General features: G+C 53.2%; 2 protein-coding genes across 3 annotated transcripts in view; one reads left to right on the top strand and one right to left on the bottom strand.

The window, feature by feature from the left end:
- DDB1 (damage specific DNA binding protein 1) overlaps nt 1-3,766 on the bottom strand; it is a 28,555-nt gene extending 24,789 nt beyond the window's left edge. Inside the window, exons 1-4 of the mRNA XM_079103934.1 lie at nt 3,562-3,766; nt 2,231-2,379; nt 1,118-1,234; nt 544-765 (exon numbers count right to left, since the gene is read on the bottom strand). Of these exons, the coding sequence (XP_078960060.1) occupies nt 544-765; nt 1,118-1,234; nt 2,231-2,379; nt 3,562-3,622 (549 nt within the window). The 5' untranslated portion in view covers nt 3,623-3,766. The remainder of the gene's footprint in view (nt 1-543; nt 766-1,117; nt 1,235-2,230; nt 2,380-3,561) is intronic.
- A 181-nt stretch (nt 3,767-3,947) lies between these two features.
- On the top strand, nt 3,948-16,621 carry TKFC (triokinase and FMN cyclase). 2 transcript variants are annotated; one of them, XM_079103936.1, is made up of 18 exons: nt 3,948-3,966; nt 5,273-5,387; nt 8,238-8,427; nt 9,276-9,386; nt 9,485-9,666; nt 11,114-11,192; nt 11,457-11,546; nt 12,291-12,325; nt 12,404-12,488; nt 12,573-12,662; nt 13,170-13,286; nt 13,663-13,782; nt 13,935-14,072; nt 14,975-15,081; nt 15,184-15,287; nt 15,427-15,460; nt 15,574-15,663; nt 15,959-16,621. In XM_079103936.1, the coding sequence occupies exons 2-18, from the start codon at nt 5,385-5,387 to the stop codon at nt 16,118-16,120; spliced, it is 1,737 nt and encodes a 578-aa protein (XP_078960062.1). In that variant the 5' UTR covers nt 3,948-3,966; nt 5,273-5,384; the 3' UTR covers nt 16,121-16,621. The 2 variants fall into 2 exon arrangements, with proteins under 2 accessions (XP_078960062.1, XP_078960061.1); XM_079103935.1 differs by lacking the exon at nt 3,948-3,966 and having other exon boundaries at nt 5,191-5,387.
- Nucleotides 16,622-16,625: the final 4 nt, after the last annotated feature.

Raw genomic sequence — 16,625 nt, 5'->3', positions numbered from 1 at the left:
CAACCCCACCCCCACTGAACAGATCTGGACCAGAGAACAGCTGCCCAGGATCAGCTCTGCTGAAGTTTTAGGCACAGACTAAAATAGAAGTCAAGAGCCAGCAAGTGATCAGAAAATGAATACTAGACAAAGGCAAACCTCTTCTTAGAAGACAAAATCAGGCATTTGCTCTTTGCTCACAAAGGTCAATTCTAGATCATTTCTCCACAACTAAGTTTTCATAATCCCCTAGCATTCCAGTAAGAGACTCAGACAAAGCATAAACTGGGTCACCCTATAAAATCTCCAAGGCCTATAAACAGTGTATAATCTCAGGATTAAAACCTGCTACAAGTCCTAGAGAGCTTGCTGCCTCTACAATAAGGACTTTGCACTCCAAAGGAACCAAACTCTGACCCATATTAACTATACTGTTCAAAACACTCAGGACAAACACATTCAACACTTCTCCCTCGGCTACTACCAAATCCAGACAATTCATTAGCAAAAACCAACTCCCATCATTCCAAACCAGTTTCCCCCTCTCCCCTCCCAATTCGGTACCTGGTAGACAAAGCAAATGGTGGGTGCTTGACAACCATATAGGAACTTGACATCGATGACATGCAATTCCTCCAGACGGATGTTAAAGGCCTTGAGCTCTTTATTGTCCCGATCTAGTGGAATAACCTTGAAGAGACCATCGTAGAGTCGCAGGCCAATCATTCGACACTCAGGGTCAATGATACCAATAATGCCAGTTTCTGAGGGGCGGCCAATACGATCCTGAGAAACAAAACCGGGATTAGGGAAGAATCTCAACATCCACAAGGTAACAGAACACCAGGCAAAAAACCCTGTCCTTCCCAGAGGACAGGTTTGAGAGAGGCAGGAGAATGAGTAACATCCACCTGATATTCCAAAGAATCCACATAACAATACACACTTTTTTTGTTTAACACTGAATCTCAGTAAATTATTCCCTGTCCCTTGGACTCTCAAAATAACTCAAAACCTTAAAGGTTTTCTCCTTGTTTCTCTGACCATATAGAGGGCTGCCCTGGCACTTCAGGGTTCTTCACTGAATCATGATAGCCCTACCTGAAAAATTCTCATCAGCCTGAAGCAGCCACCTCACCTGGACATTGCCATGTGCTCGTGTAATGATATCAATGCTCTCGCCGCTCTGCTTATACTCCAGGATGCAGGCATTGTATTTAGCTGTCAAGATAAACAGCAGGTCCTTGCTCTCCCCCTGGAAACCAACATTATGCCATCAAAAGAGGTCTTTCAAAAACAGGAACAACCTGTTCAGCCTTTAAGCATCATTCTTTAAGCATGCTAAGCTCTTTAAGAACTTTCCAAATTCTTCTCTCCCTAAAGAGAAAATACATGGTGAGTTTGTAACATACACTATGTACACACAAGCCCTCAGGGTATGTACAAGAGGCCAGAACTGAAGCTGGTAAACATCTAGTCCTTATTTTCATGATTCTCCATATCTGCTCTATATACACTGTTTTCATCTATTTTGCTTTCAGGCTAATCTCAATCATTCCATTCAAATTCTGAAAGAAGAATGCAATTCCTCCCCCATTCCTTTCCAAGTATTTGGAGAGAAAAACATGTGGTAATAACAATGAAAGCAATAATGGATCTGCAAAATCTTATTTAACACAGACCTTAAAAACATAGGTGTTTTGTTCAAAGAGTTAAAATTGAAATGTTGAACCCAAAATTTTTCTTGTCAGATTCAGTTACGATACAATGAAACAATGTGGTGGTTATCCGGATAAAGACATTTGGATTATAAAGACAATGATTATGGAAGCTGTTAACATGACAGTGAATGCTTCTCATGTGCAACACCCTATGTTATTGAATCATTAATCTTCACAACCTGAGGGACTGGATACTGTTACCCCCCACTTCGGAGATGGGGAAATAAAGGCTCTGAAGGGTGCCTTTAGTGATAAATAAAGGGACACTTAAAGTGAGAATAAGAATGAAGCTTGACTGCTCCACTCTCTATCCTACCCTCTGAATCACTAAGCACTATGGTGACCCATATTTCAAACTGCTTTAATTTCTCCTTCCTGAAGAAGTCAACTTAATAAATGTTTTCCTAATGAATCTTCCCTACTTCCAGGAAGCTTGTTAGGAAAAGTATATCCTGAAATCTGCTGTCAAAACAACCTAAGTCCAACAGTCCTTCCTTTGTTGCTCATCCCCGGGAACTGGGAACACTTACCTTGGGCCTGAAAAGCTCCATGACTGCAATCTTCCCATACATGCCCACCTCTTTGACTGGCCGAAGCCCCTCCGCAGTGACCACATAGATCTCTAATCTCGTGTTTTTGGCAATCAACAAGTTCAAGTCTTCAGCTGAAGTAAAATGTCCTGAAAGAACAGGTCATCTAACTTTTGAAGCTGAAGGAAGGGCCTCCCAAGCCCTCTAATCTTATCATTGTCTACACCTAAATACCCTCAGAACTTGCATTTAATTCATGAGTTTCTCTGACTCCTTCTGTTTACTCCTATTCTTGCCAAATCCAGCACCCGCAAGAGTCTCACTTCACATACTCAACAAAGCTGCTTCCCTAATCAGACCAAAGAAAACTGAACTGGAGGCCAAAGAGCAGAGTGTCCTTCAATGGACAGTGACTGTGAAAACCCTTCCGATGACTGCTGAATTTCACTTTCCTATTACGATGGCAGACTCTAATTGAGGATGCAGGAGAAAGTGTTTGTCTCTTCCAGTCGTCTAAAGCGTCACCAAACTTTGCCAAACAGACTGGGTCAAATGAAAATTCTCAAGAGCTTTCTGCATTTCCTCTACACTTCGTGCCCTCCCAGTAATCTACCAATACCACTCTTGGCCACCCCCAGCTCTCTAAACAGCGGATGTTTTTTTTCTAGAATCATCATCAGGATTGATATAAACATACAAGTTAGGGGGCTGCATATTCAGCTGAGAATGTGAACATTCTCTGGTTCTGAACATCAGTGTCCTTAACGATCCTTGCATACAGTCAACAAGGCAAATCCAGCACTGGGCTGGGCCAACCAAAACCTCTTCTCCAGCAGCGGCCTCAAGTAAACAACAGCCCCGGGCAAAAGGGTGGGTCTGCAGAGGGCTCCTCTCCCTCTTTGGGTGAGTGCGGACATTGCTCACATTCCTCCACCTTCTGGACCCCCCAGGCTCCCCCACGTGAAAATTCTGGTCCCCAAGGCGCCATCACCACCACCCCTTCCCCCGACCACATGAGGCCAATCTCGAGGTTCAAGCAACACTGCACAATCAACTCAACTTGGCTCTCGGTCCCCCTGGACCCGGCCGTGATCTCGAGGCCAAGTGACCTCCTAGGGCGAAAGGGGACCCTCAAGAGCAGGTTCTATTGCCCCGAAGGCGCGTGTTGGAACAGCGCCTTTGAGCTCGGGGCTGGGGAGGTTCCTCCGCCGACAGCGCCTTCCATTGCCCGGCCGGGTCCTGCCCGGCCGCCCCGGGGCCGCGAGCCTCCCTAGGCCTCGGTTCCCACCAGCTCCCTCCCTCGCCAGGGTCTCCGGCCCTGGCAGCCTCACCGGTCACGCAGCCGTTCACGGCGGTGGGCTTCTGCGCCGTTACCACGTAGTTATACGACATGTCGAGGCCTGGACCGGCCCGTCGGGAGCCGAGGGCGACGATAGAGAGATGGACACGAGCGAAGAGACAGGGAGCCCCCACCCGCGCGCAGCCAACTCTACTGCCGCTGCCTCCGCCCCAGAAACACGTTGCAGGCCAGAGCGGCCGGGGCGCGGGGCATCACGGGACGGCCTCACCTGGCCTCTTGGAGGACTCAGGGAGCCCCAGGCAGCCAACCAAGGGAGGCTCCACCCCCCGGGGCCCCGCCCCGTCTCTTGCCGACGGAGCTCGCAGTGCCCGGATGAGGGCGAACCGTTGGGGGGTCCTAGCGAAGCGGACTTGCTGCGGAGCTGGCCGAGGCAGGCGTGAGCGGGTTGGGGAGGTGCTCCATTGTCCCCTACGTCCTCGGAGCTCGCCCGCCGACCCCTGGCCGCAATCCGCAACCCCGTCCTCTTCCCCCCCATTCATTGCTCCAAGAGCCCTCGGGACTGAACCCCTTTTGGAGTTGTAAGGAATGCAGAGGCCCTGAGAGGGAGGGAGGTGACAGGGATCTGTGCACATCCCGGAATAGAACCGTGCTTCCCTCTCCTTAACTCCCAGTGTCCTCGAATCCCGCCGATGCCCGGCCTTCGAACACCCACCCCGCCTCACCTGGGACCCACCAGAATGCTCACCTCTGTATTTTGTTCTTCACACTTTGAAGGGCCCACCAGGACGCTTGGACAGCATTATCAATGCCCCCATTCGCCCCCGTTGTACCAATTCCGACCTCAAACACAAAACCGGTACTTCACCGGTGAGAGCATTAATGACCCCGGAGGGCATCCCTGTCAGTCCTGCATCCTCCAGGCCAGGTCACATCAGAAAGGCTCCCCAAGGTGCTGGAGAAGCAGCTGTGGCTTGCAGCACCTGCAGAATGCCAGAAAGGAGCTAGCTTATGTTTTAAAAATAAGGAGGCTGAGGCTTAGAGGGGAAATGGTTTTAATATCCTTCCAGTAAATTGAGGCAGAGGTAGTTGCAGAACCGGGTCTAGGTGGTTCTCAGTGTGTGTGTGCATAGTGAACCAAGGCCTAGATGACCCCAAGACACAGCGGAACCAGGCTGAACTGAGGTATGTGATTTACACATGGGGTTTCCTACAGCAGGACTTCCTGACTTTGGAGCACGGCGTTATCCGTAGAAAGAACACAGGCTTTGTACAAAGACTGCACATGGGTTTGAGTCCTGACTCAAACACTTGGACAAGTCACTAGAGCTCTGAATCTGTTTCCCAGAAATAAAACGGAGTCACACAGTTGGCTCCCTCCTGGTGTGGTGCCCAGGTCAACAAGAGTGAGTGTGTGAAGACCTTTGTAACTTTTTCACCATAAGTGAGGCCCATGTAAGTAATGAAGTTACTCTGAGTAACTTTGCTCCCTGATTAGGAGGGTGCTCTGCTCCTGGACATAAAGACAGAGCTGTGCCCAGTGCAGATCGATCTCTCCTGGCAGCCAAGTATGAGAGTGAACCTTGGTCTGCCCCACGCCATTCTCCATCCTGAGCCCACGTACTAGAATTTGGACTTGGATCGAAGTCTAGGGCAGTTCCCTAATTCCTAAGGCACTGCAGGCATGATCATGCCATTCAGCTGCAAGTGCCTTCAGCAGCCTGTATCGTTACCTGGTCCCACAGGTGCTGCTTTCACCTCCACTGTGCTCAGACCCAGGTGGCACCCTAGGATTGCCCATCCTGAAGCAGCTCAGTGCAGAAGTGGGAACTCAGGTTGCTTCAGAGCCTCCCCACCATGGTGAGTCCTGGGGATGGGGGCCAGGGCAGGGGAGAGCATGGTGGTCTTGGGAAGCAGTGGACATCCCAGTCCTGGGCATGCTGGGGTTCCTTACACCTCACAGATTCTGTGGCCCCCTGAGTTTGGGAGGTTAAGAGAGAGGCTCATCCTCTCTCAGGGCCGGATCTCTGCTTCCCTCCCCTTCAGCAGACCACTGGTCCTAGCCAGGCTTGAGGCTTACCCCTACATCCCTCAGAAACCTGTCTGTCTGGGCATGGGTTATACATTTAGAACAATAACAGTTACTTGTTCTGTAATAGTCACTGTACTAGTCACAAAAGGAATCAGGAAGTATGACCTTGTGCCTGTTCCTGAACCACATGTGGTCTGGTCTCAAAGCTGGGGTTTATGGTGTAGGAAGCTCTGGGCCTTTGTTCCAGGCCCACTTTAAAACTGATCTGAACCTAAGCAAGCATTAAACAGATGTGAGTTTAGATTTTAGCCTGCCACCCACCAGCTGTGTGTGTGGCCTTTTATGGAACTCTTGACCCCTCTGAGCCTCTTTTTCTTCTTCTGCAGTGTGGTAGATTAAGGCCTGCTATCAGTTGCTTGTGAGGTGTTGATCAGAGCAGAGTTCTGTTGTTCTTGGATAAAGACTGAGATCTCTGGGAATCAGAGATGGCACTGGTCCTCAGGCCCTTCTCTAGCTGTGATAGAGGGATGGTTGAGAAGTTTAGGCAGGACAGGTTCTTGGAGGGTAGTGGTGTTGGAAGCTGGGCTAGGAGTTGACACAAACTCACAACTTTATTGTATGCCCCAGGCCCTGGTAAGCTCTAAGAGCAACAGACCCATACTCTTCCTAGGGCAAGACCTCTGTCACCCTGCACCTCCCTTCAAACACTTGAGAAAGCAGCCTATTATGGCCAGAAGGGAACCAGCTTTGGAGCCAGGCAGACCTGGACACTTCCTAGTTGTGTAACTTTTGGGTAAAGTCATTGATCTGTTTCTCACTTTCCTCCTTGGGCTAATCTTTCCTCCCCAGGGTTGCTGGAAAATTAAGAGAGATGTTCAGAAGCACTTAGAAACAGTCCTGGCTCTTGGTTCCTGCTTGGCAGATGCAACCAGGCTGCTGCTTCTTTTTTTTTTTTTTTTTTTTTTTTTCGGGGGTGGGGGATACTGGGGATTGAACTCAGGGGTACTCAACCACTGAGCCACGTCCCCAGTCCTATTTTGTATTTTATTTAGAGACAGGGTCTCACTGAGTTGCTTAGCACCTCATCTTTGCTGAGGCTGGCTTTGACCTCACAATCCTCCTGTCTCAGCCCCTCAGGCCACTGGGATTACAGGCGTGGGCCACTGCGCCCAACCAGGCTTCTTATTCTCCTTGCTGCCTACTGACCTCATCTTTAACCTGGCATCGTGAACCTGGCCCTTATTGGACTCAGGAAAAGGCTGGCAGCCTGGGAAGGAGCTGAGGCCTCCTTAAGACCTAAATCAGCTGCAGGACACCCCTGGACCACTAGGTGGCGCTGAGGGCGCCTCTGGGTCCACAGTAGGCCTCCTCACTGTCTCTTGAGGACAAAGGCGGGACTGCATCCCAGGCCACAACCCTTGCTCAGTTGGCTCTTGGTTTTCAGAGCCTGTTTGAAAAGGCATAGCTGCTTTTTTGTTTGTTTGTTTGTTTAATAGTTGTCAATGAACCTTTATTTTTTTCATTTACTTATATGCAGTGCTGAGAATTGAACCCAGCACCCCACACATGCTAGGCAAGCACTCCACCACTGAGCCCCAGCCCCAGCCCAGCATAGCGCTCTTTTTGAGCTTTTGCTACACCACACATACAAGCTGTGGTCTAGTAATCCCTGTTTTGAAGAGAAAGGCTTGAGCTCTGGCTCGGCTAGTGGTGCAGCCTGTAATCCCAGTGACTCAAGGAAGCTGAGGCAGGAGGATTGCAAGTTTGAGGCCAACCTCAGCAACTTAGCAAGGCCCTAAGAAACTTAATGAGACCCTGTCTCAAAATAAAAAATAAAAAAGGGCTGGGGATATAATTTGGTGGTTAAGCACCCCTGGGTTCAATACCCAGTACCAAAAATTAAAAAATAAAATAAAAACACTTAGAACAATGATGTATCTTCACTGAGTTTTCACAGCTAAAGAAAAGAGAGAAGCGGGATTTGAACCCAAGTCCCCATGACTGCCAAGCCCAAGCTCTGAACCCCTCTAGCCCCCACACTGCTCACCTCTGCCTGTATCCCCGTATCAGCCCAGCTGAGCTCCACCTCCCACGGCCTGCCTCCTCAGGCAGCCCCTGTGAGGGCCTAACTTGTCTCCTGGAGCCCCGGTACTATTTCACGCCCCCAGGCCTTGGCTCACTCCCCCATGGCCCACTCGCGTTTGCCTGCCCGTCTCCTCCTTAGCCTTCACGGAGACTTCCAGATGTCCTTAGGAGGCCAGGTCCTCACCGTGCTCCCGTGGCACATGCGCATCCCTCTGGTGCAGCGTGTGGAAATGACCTCTGTTTCCGTCAGAGGCAGGAATAGCATTGTTTTCTTTACACCCAGCGCCCAGCACTGGGCCTGGCCCACCAGGAGCCCAGGCCTCTGGCCCTGCCTTGGAGGCCAGCTAGAGCATTGGCTGGGTGTGGTGCCTGCCGGGACCCTTCCCTGCTGCAGGGCCTCAGCCCAAGGCATCTCCTTTGATTCTTCAGATTTTGAGGACTCATCTCTCCCATTTTCTTTGTATTAAAGTCACTCACCCTGGAGTTCCTGGGGGAACATGGAGAGGGGTCTCTAGTGTAGCACTGTGACTGGGCAGGATGCAGGTATCCCTGCTGATCACATCCTGACCCTCCTCTTCACTCCTCTCTCTCAGTCCTCTAAGAAACTGGTGAACTCGGTGGCTGGCTGTGCTGATGATGCCCTTGCTGGCCTGGTGGCCTGCAACCCCAACTTGCAGCTCCTACAGGGCCACCGAGTTGCCCTCCGTTCTGACCTGGACACCCTCAAGGGCCGGGTAGCAGTGCTGTCGGGTGGGGGCTCTGGCCACGAGCCTGCCCACGCTGGTGAGTGTGCTGGGTTTGGGATGGGAGGTGCTGGACAGAGTTGGTGGGGGCTTCTGGGAGATCCTCGGTGCTAATGTGAGGTGCAGGCCAGGTACAGAACAGGGGCCTGGTTCCCACTTACCCTCCCATAGGCTGTGCTCTAGGGCCAGTCAGAACCTTCTCTGGATCTGATTTCTATATTCAGGAGCATGAGGTTGGGCCAGGTGAGCTCCCAGGCCTTGCTGACCCCCCCTCCTGTAGACGGCCTTCCTGATTCTCCAGCCGGAACAGGACCCTTCTGCATCCCACTCTGATGCTTCCCACACAAGGACAGTCCTGGGTTTTCTCCTGTTTGGTGCCAGGGACATGAGCTCTCCTTGAGAGCTCTTGACAGTTACCAGGGCTTGTGTCATTTGTACCTCTCCTGTCTCTCTTCAGCAAACCTGTTCATTCACTCAGCAAACATCAGGGGACCTGCTATGTGCCTGGCATTGTCCTGGACACCAGGGCTGTGCCAGTGAACCAGACAGACAAGGTCCCCGCTCTCACGGAGCTTAGAGCCTACTTGGGGTGGACAGTGGCTGAGTAAACAGAAGCAAACAGAGAGTGCTAAGTGACATAGAAAGATGATAGGACAATGTGAGCACCAGTGAGTAACTAGAGGGGGGTGACTGCCTTAGGATGGGAGGTCAGGAAAGGCCTCTCCAAGATGACCCCCAAGAAGGGGTCAGCCGTGTGAAGATCTGGGGGTCTTTTAGCACAAGCACAGAGTAGGGCTCAGGAACGTGGTGTCCAGGCTGTGGGAAGCCCCAGTGTCTGCAGGCACAGTCCCCACCCAGCACCCTCACTCCGCCCCTCCCGGTCTCCAGGTTTCATTGGGAAGGGGATGCTGACCGGGGTCATCGCCGGAGCCGTGTTCGCTTCCCCAGCCGTGGGCAGCATCCTGGCGGCCATCAGGGCTGTGGCCCAGGCGGGCACAGGTCAGGCTGGCGGGTGGGAAGGGGTGCTGTGTGGGAGAACCCACTGGGGAGTGGGATGAGAGTAGGTAGTGAGAGGGCTCTGCTGGCTGTTCCTACAGCGGGGACCCTCCTCATCGTGAAGAACTACACTGGGGATCGGCTCAACTTTGGCCTGGCCCGGGAACAGGCCCGGGCAGAAGGCATCCCTGTGGAGATGGTGGTCATCGGGGATGACAGTGCCTTCACGGTCCTGAAGAAGGCAGGCCGGAGAGGCCTGTGTGGCACAGTGCTCATCCACAAGGTGAGCGCCCACCCAGACCCTGAGGCTGGCCGCTCTGCCTCTGGGCCGCACCTGGTAACTAGACCTTTCCACTCACTCCTCTCTGACCTGGGAAGCCCCACCATCCCTCAGCCACCTAAGCCCAGAATACAGGCTTTGTCCCATCCCGCCTCTCTTCCCCACCCCACAGCCAGGCATGGCCCTGTTCTGGCGCTTCTCTCCAACGCCCGTGTTGACATGTCCTCCCCTTCCCTTCCTGCTGGTGCCTTGGCTCAGGGCTCATCTGTTCTTGCCCCACGGTTGCAGCCACCTCACCAGGCTCCCCTGCCTGCTTCCTGCCTTGCCAGTCTGCTCTCCACACTCCATCAGAGGTGTCTTGTAAAAATGTGTATCAGAGCCAGGTGCAGTGGTGCACACCTGTAATCCCAGTGACTTGGGGGATGGAGGCAAGAGGATCACCGTTTCAGGCCTACTTGGGCAATTTAGCAAGACTCTGTCTAAAAATTTTTTAAAAGGCTGGGGATATGGCTCAGTAGTAAAGCCTCCCTGGGTTTAATCCCCAATATATATATAAAAAAAAAAAGATATCTGACCAGTTGTTTGCTCACTGAAAACATCTTGGGTTACCAGAGTCAGCCCAAGCCTCTTAGTCAGGTGCCCACCACACCCCTGCCCTCCCTCCCTGACCCTCACCCCTGCTGCACCTCCCAGCAGCCCTACCTTTTCTGTTCTGTTAGCGCCAGGTCTCTGTACCGCTGGGCTGGGCTCATCTCTGTGGCTTTGCTTATACTGCATTTATGGCCTGGCAGGCCTTTCCCTGCCCAGCCTCCTGTGACTTTGCTAACTCCTGCCGTTCCGTAGAGGCTCAGCCGGGTTGTCCCCAGCCTGGGAGGCTCTCCCTGCTCTCCACAGTACCCATGCAGGCTAGGAGCGCCCAGTGCTCCTGTGACCTCCCACTGAGGGTTCCATCATTGCTCTTGCCACCGTGCAGCCATTTTCAATGTGTCTATCTGCTTCCCCCTGACCGCCCCCAGGCTGCGAGTGTCCTGAAGGCAGGCACTGTGGCTCAGGCATCTTTCTTTTTTTTTTCAGCACATACTAAATGATTGGCAAAAATTGGGTGGGTAGATGGGTGGATGTGTGGATAATATTCTGTGAGAGAAAACTTCAAGTTAGGAAACTGGCCACCGACTGGCTATGTGACATTGGACAAGTCACCTCTAGTCTCTTCTGGGCCCATTTCCCCATTGGTAAAGTTCCTTCTGGCTCCCAACAGACTGGAATCCTTGAAGATTCCGGGCAAACACCTTGACTGGGGGAGGACACTCTTCTGCCCTGAATGTGACAGGCCAGGTTGACTACGGAAATTCTCAGATTCCTTCTCCCCAACAAGAATTCTGTCCCCCGAGCCCATTGTCTGCCCTCAAGTAGTATAGTGACTCCTTCCCCTGGGGGCCTCTGACTGCAGGTGGCAGGTGCCTTGGCTGAGGCAGGTGTAGGGCTGGAGGAGATCACAGAGCGGGTGAGCGCGGTTGCCAAAGGCATGGGTGAGTACTAGCCCACGGAGTGGGTGGGCCTGGGACACTCCTGGGGGCTGTGAGGAAGTTCCTGTCGCTGTGTGGAAGGTTCCGTTTATTCTCTAGGAATGGAGGGAAGGCCTCCCAGGGAGCACCTAGGGCCTGGTGGCCTGGGTACCAGAGCTGGGTTTTCTCTCCTTAATGAGACCTGCACAGAGGAGAGGATGCCCATGGCGAGGGCTTCTGAGGCACTGCTGCTGCCCGACGCTGAGAGCAGTGTCTCGTTCCTCCTAGGTACCTTGGGGGTGAGCCTATCCTCCTGCAGCGTCCCTGGCTCCAAACCCACCTTCGAGCTTGCCGCCGATGAGTTGGAGCTGGGCCTGGGTAAGCCTGCAGCCACCTGCGCCCCCTGCGCCTGCTCCTCTGCCTCAAGTTCCGCCCACTCCTAGGAGCCATCTTCCTGGACCTCTGCTCTCCCAGAGCTGTCCCGCAGATGGTCTCAGTGTTCATAAGTGGGCACTCAAGGCCAACCTGGCCTGGCCTGCCTGCTTTCTTCCTGCTTCTCCATCCACCCCGGGGCTCCAGCCACGTGACTGCATCACCCACTTCTCGCCTTTGCTCACCCCATTCCCAGTCCTCCTGCCCCTGCCCAAAAGCAGCCCTTCTCTCAGGGCTGTGCTTCCAAAGTGATGGGCACCAGCCTCCAGGGGCCTTGGCAAGACTGCCTTCAGTTAGAGCCACTTCAGTCCCTGGCTACCTCTGCCACCATGTCATGAGCTCCCCAAGAGCAGAGACTGTGTGTCTTTCATTATTCTGTCCACTTCTGCAGCCACAGTGCCTAGCCTTGTGCTGAGCACTTAGTAAGTCCTTTTTTTTTTTTTATTTGTTCTAACTAGTTGTACGTGACAGGAGAATGCATTTTGACACATCATACATAGACGGAGTATACCTTCTCATTTGGTTGTACATGATATAGTTACACAGGTCACGTAATCATATATGCACAGAGGGTAATAATGTCCAATTCATTTTACTGTTATTCCCACACCATAGTAAGTTCTCAATAAAATCCTCACAAGTGAATCCCCAGGCCCTGAGCAGGTCAGCAGTGACCACATCTCTCTGCAGGGATCCACGGAGAAGCTGGTGTACGCCGAGTAAAGGTAGGTGGGCTCCCTGACCCAGGCCAGCACAAGGCTGAGGCTGCCCAGACACAGCTCATTCCTGGCTCCCTCTGACAGATGGCAACTGCCAACGAGATTGTCACGCTCATGCTCGACCACATGATGAATGCCTCCAATGTGTCCCATGTATCTGTGAAGTCAGGTGAGGGGCCTGTCGTTCCCTGTCTATCCTTACTCCTCTGGGCAAGTGGCACCCAAAAGACTCACTACCCACAAATACCCACAGGCTCCTCAGTGCTTTTGATGGTCAACAACCTGGGTGGTCTGTCATTCCTGGAACTGGGCATCATGGCCGATGCTGCCGTCCGTTCTCTGGGTAAGCCCACACTGGGAAGGGGACCCACCCCAGCCCTTGGAAGCTGGACATAAGAAAAGCAGCTGAGGAGGGTATTTGAGATGGCTCAAAACATGGACTGTGCAGTCACACAAGCCTGAGTGAAATTGTCACTGCCACTTAATAACTGAGGGCCTTGTGCCTGTTTTCTTATTTATAAAAGGAGAGAAATAGTACCTGCCTTGTAAGGTGGTTGTAAGATTAAATGAAATTAAGTATATGTAAGACAGCACAGTGCCTGGAAATCAGCAAAGGAGACCTGTAATTACCCAGCTGCTCCCAAAGAGGGGACACCTCAAGAGAATGTGGTTAAATTGGGTGTTAATGAGAGAAGCTCTAAGGAGATCAGGCCATCTCCCTGCTGACTTCAGGGCTCCAGCCTCCAAGATCCTGGTTTTCTATTATTCTCTTCCTTTCCCTGATGCCCTGGGTGGAGGACTTGGGAGGAGGGCCTTCCCTCCCGATGGACTTCCTTGCTCTGTATTGCAGAGAGCCGCGGCGTGAAGATTGCCCGGGCGCTGGTGGGCACCTTCATGTCAGCACTGGAGATGCCTGGCATTTCTCTCACCCTCCTGCTGGTGGACGAGTCCCTCCTGAAACTGATAGGTGAGAGCTGAACCCTGGGGTGATCCAGGCCAGGGCTTCTTGTCACTGGAAGGAGCCAGGGAGACTTGCAGAGGCCTGTTAGACGGCCCGTGACAGTCAGTCCTGGACCCGTGGAGGCCCCCTTTCTGGCTCTTCAGCCTTCTCTGCTCTCACTTGACTCTGGAAGAACAACTAGGACTCCCTTCAGATCTGCCTGCGTTTCCCCGGGGGCCCTCTGTGCATCCCTCCCCCACCGTAGCCTCTCATACATGCTTGTCCAAGTGTGCTGCCCTCTTCCAGGCTGCTGAGGGAGCCAGGCCTCAGGGTTGGGTGGGATTCTAGCCTCGGCTTCATCTCTGGCTGGCCAGTTGTGTCTGAGTTCTTCTGCTGTCCCCAGATGCTGAAACCACTGCTGCAGCCTGGCCTAACGTGGCCAAGGTGTCTGTGACTGGGCGGAAGCGGAGCCGGGCAGCCCCCATTGAACCCAAGGAGACCCATGATTCTACCACTGTGGGAGGTACCAGGCCCTGCCTTGGGGGAAGGAGCAGGCATCACTGGTGGCACAGGGCTGTGACTTGAGCCCTGGCACCCATGCCTCCCACACTGTGGGTCAGGTTTGGTTGCAAGAAGGGCCAGGTGGTCCCCTGCCCCAGCGTCCTCCTTTCCCAGGCGTAGCCTCTAAGCAGATGGTCCTTGTGCTGGAGCGGGTGTGCACCACCCTCCTGGGCCTGGAGGAACACCTGAATGCCCTGGACCGGGCTGCTGGCGATGGGGACTGTGGCTCCACCCACAGCGGTGCTGCTCGAGGTTGGTGCCCGGCCCCTCTGGGGCCACAGCAGGGGATGGTGTGGCACACTGGCTCTCAGACTCGGGCATGTCATGAAACAGAAGTTTCCAAAATATTTAGAGGGTTGTTTTTGGGTTGCCAACTTTTCCTTTGCCAAGTATGGTCATTTGCAGAACCCCAGCATCCCTCTCACCTCTTTTTCTCAAGAAAAGGAGCTTTGGCCTTGGGGTGTAGCTCAGGGGGGGAGCACTTGCCTAGTGTGCACAAGGCCCTGAGTTCCATCCCCAGCCCCAAAAAAAAAAAAAAAAAAGAAAGAAAGAAAGAAAGAAAGAAACTTCTCATGCTACCAATGTGGGAGGTTGTTGTCTCGGAAGAAAATGGAATCCTTTATAGTAAACAATAACCTACGGATTCAAGCCAGACTCATCTGGCATCCTTGTTTATCTCAGTTTGCCTGCTGAGGGAAAGCTCTTAATAGTCCAGCACCACTCATTCAAGAAAAATGTATTTAGTGCCTCCCGTGGGCCATGCTTTTATGTCTGTGGTTAAGAGAGAATGAAGCACACAGAACTCACCACCCTTGCTGGGTGTGGTGGTGCACACCTGCAATCCCAGAGACTCAGGAGGCTGAGGCCAGAGGATTGCAAGTTTGAGGCCAGCCTCAGCAACTTAGTGAGGCCCTAAGTAACTTAGCAAGACCCTGTCTCAAAAAAAAAAAAAAAGATCAAATAAAGGGGCTGGGATGTCAGTAGTAAAGCACTCCTGGATTCAATCCCTATTATCAAAAACAAAAGAAAAGAAAAAGAAATCACCACCCCCTGTAAATAAGACCAATCAATAAAATATGTAGGATGTCAGCACGACAGGCTAGGGAGAGAAAGCAAGGCAGAGCACCCTGAATTCCTGGACACTCTTCCTGCAGCCATCCAGGGGTGGCTGAAGGAGGGCCCACCTCCTGCCAGTCCTGCGCAGGTACTCTCCAAACTGTCTGTCCTGCTGCTGGAGAAGATGGGAGGCTCATCTGGGGCGGTGAGTACTGGCAGCCTCCAGGGGCAGAAGGGCTGACAGGGTGATACCAGCCTGGTGGGGCCCAGGCCAGCTCCACACGCTCAGCCTTTGCATCCTCCCCAGCTCTATGGCCTGTTTCTGACTGCAGCTGCCCAGCCTCTCAAGGCCAAGACTGACCTCCCAGCCTGGTCTCTTGCTATGGACACCGGCCTGGAAGCCATGCAGAAGTGAGCCAGAGCCCCATCCCTTAGAGCCCAGGGTGTGCTGGGGAGGCAATTGATAGATTTCCCCTGCTTCTATCCCCAAACCCTTCCCTACCCCAAAGTGATTGCCTACAGCAAACCTCGTTCATTCTCTTCCTGCCAGGTACGGGAAGGCTGCGCCAGGGGACAGGACTATGGTGAGTACTGGGCCAGGCCCCCGACCCTGCCTCCCCCGTTTAAGTCTACAAGCCCTGTAGGCCACCTCAGTGGGAGGACCCCTGCTCAGCCCCTCTCTCCTCACCTTGTCCAGCTGGACTCTCTGTGGGCAGCAGGGCAGGAGCTCCAAGCCTGGAAGAAGCCAGGGGCTGATCTCTTACAAGTCCTGACCAAAGCAGTCAAGGTGAGTGAGGCCAGGCCATCCACCCAGGGAGACAGGCTTGGAACTACCGGGCTCCCGTCTCCATTTTCTCCTGGGCCTCCATTTCCTCCTTTGTAAAATGGGGACAAGTCTGTCTCAGAAGGCAGTTGTGAGATAAAGAGATCTTGAGCCCACACCCCACCTGGGACACAGTAAGGCCTCAGTAAATGGTGGTGCCTTTCCCTACCAGAAGGAGGAGGTGAAAGGTGACCTTTCCCCTCAGTGACAGGGCAGAGGCCTAGTGGCCGTCCTCAAGCCTACTGCCCTGCCCCCTTAGAGTGCTGAAGCTGCAGCCGAGGCCACCAAGAACATGGAAGCTGGAGCTGGAAGAGCAAGCTACATCAGCTCTGCGCGGCTAGATCAGCCAGACCCCGGGGCAGTGGCAGCGGCCGCCATCCTCCGTGCCATCCTGGAGGTCTTGCAGAGCCAGGGTGTGTGACGGCCCCTCAGTCTCCACTGCTCTCTCACTGCTGGGCTGCGGTGCTCGACCTCACTTATTTTTGCCTTCAGCAGTCACCTCCCCGCTCACTCACCGCAGGGCGTGTCCTCTACCAGGCCTCTAAAAACTGCAGACAGATCCTGAGCTGGAGTGGGCCCCACGCCCTCCTCAGGGAGGGTGGCCCCTGGCTCTCCTCACGCAGCCCCGAGCTTCAGTGACAAGGCAGCTCCTGACGTGCTGGCAGAACCAGCACGGCCTTCGGTTCTAAGATTCCAGTCTCTCTCTGCAAAAGGCCTTCTGTGCTTGAAACCAAGTCAGTATGGAAAAGAAAGCTAATAAACCATGGTGAAGCCATAAAGCCACGGCCTTCTCCCAGGGATCTCTGCCCTGGTTTCTGTGATCATGACCCCTCTCCTCCAAGCCCTGTGTCACTACCTGTGCCCGAGGCAGGCTCTGCTCGGCCGGGCTGGTTCTGTTCCCATCCTCCTGCCTACACACACCACAC

This window comes from Sciurus vulgaris, assembly GCF_902686455.1.
Source record: "Sciurus vulgaris genome assembly, chromosome: 11".
Classification (NCBI taxonomy): Eukaryota; Metazoa; Chordata; class Mammalia; order Rodentia; family Sciuridae; genus Sciurus; species Sciurus vulgaris.
This window is presented reverse-complemented; position numbering and strand designations above follow the sequence as displayed.

Bases quoted from the DNA above. Each gene is read 5' to 3' on its own strand.
- TKFC (XM_079103936.1), top strand. The intron at 15,082-15,183 runs GTGAGTACTGGC...CATCCTCCCCAG, and splicing joins TGGGAGGCTCATCTGGGGCG to CTCTATGGCCTGTTTCTGAC. The intron at 15,288-15,426 runs GTGAGCCAGAGC...TCTTCCTGCCAG, and splicing joins GGCCTGGAAGCCATGCAGAA to GTACGGGAAGGCTGCGCCAG.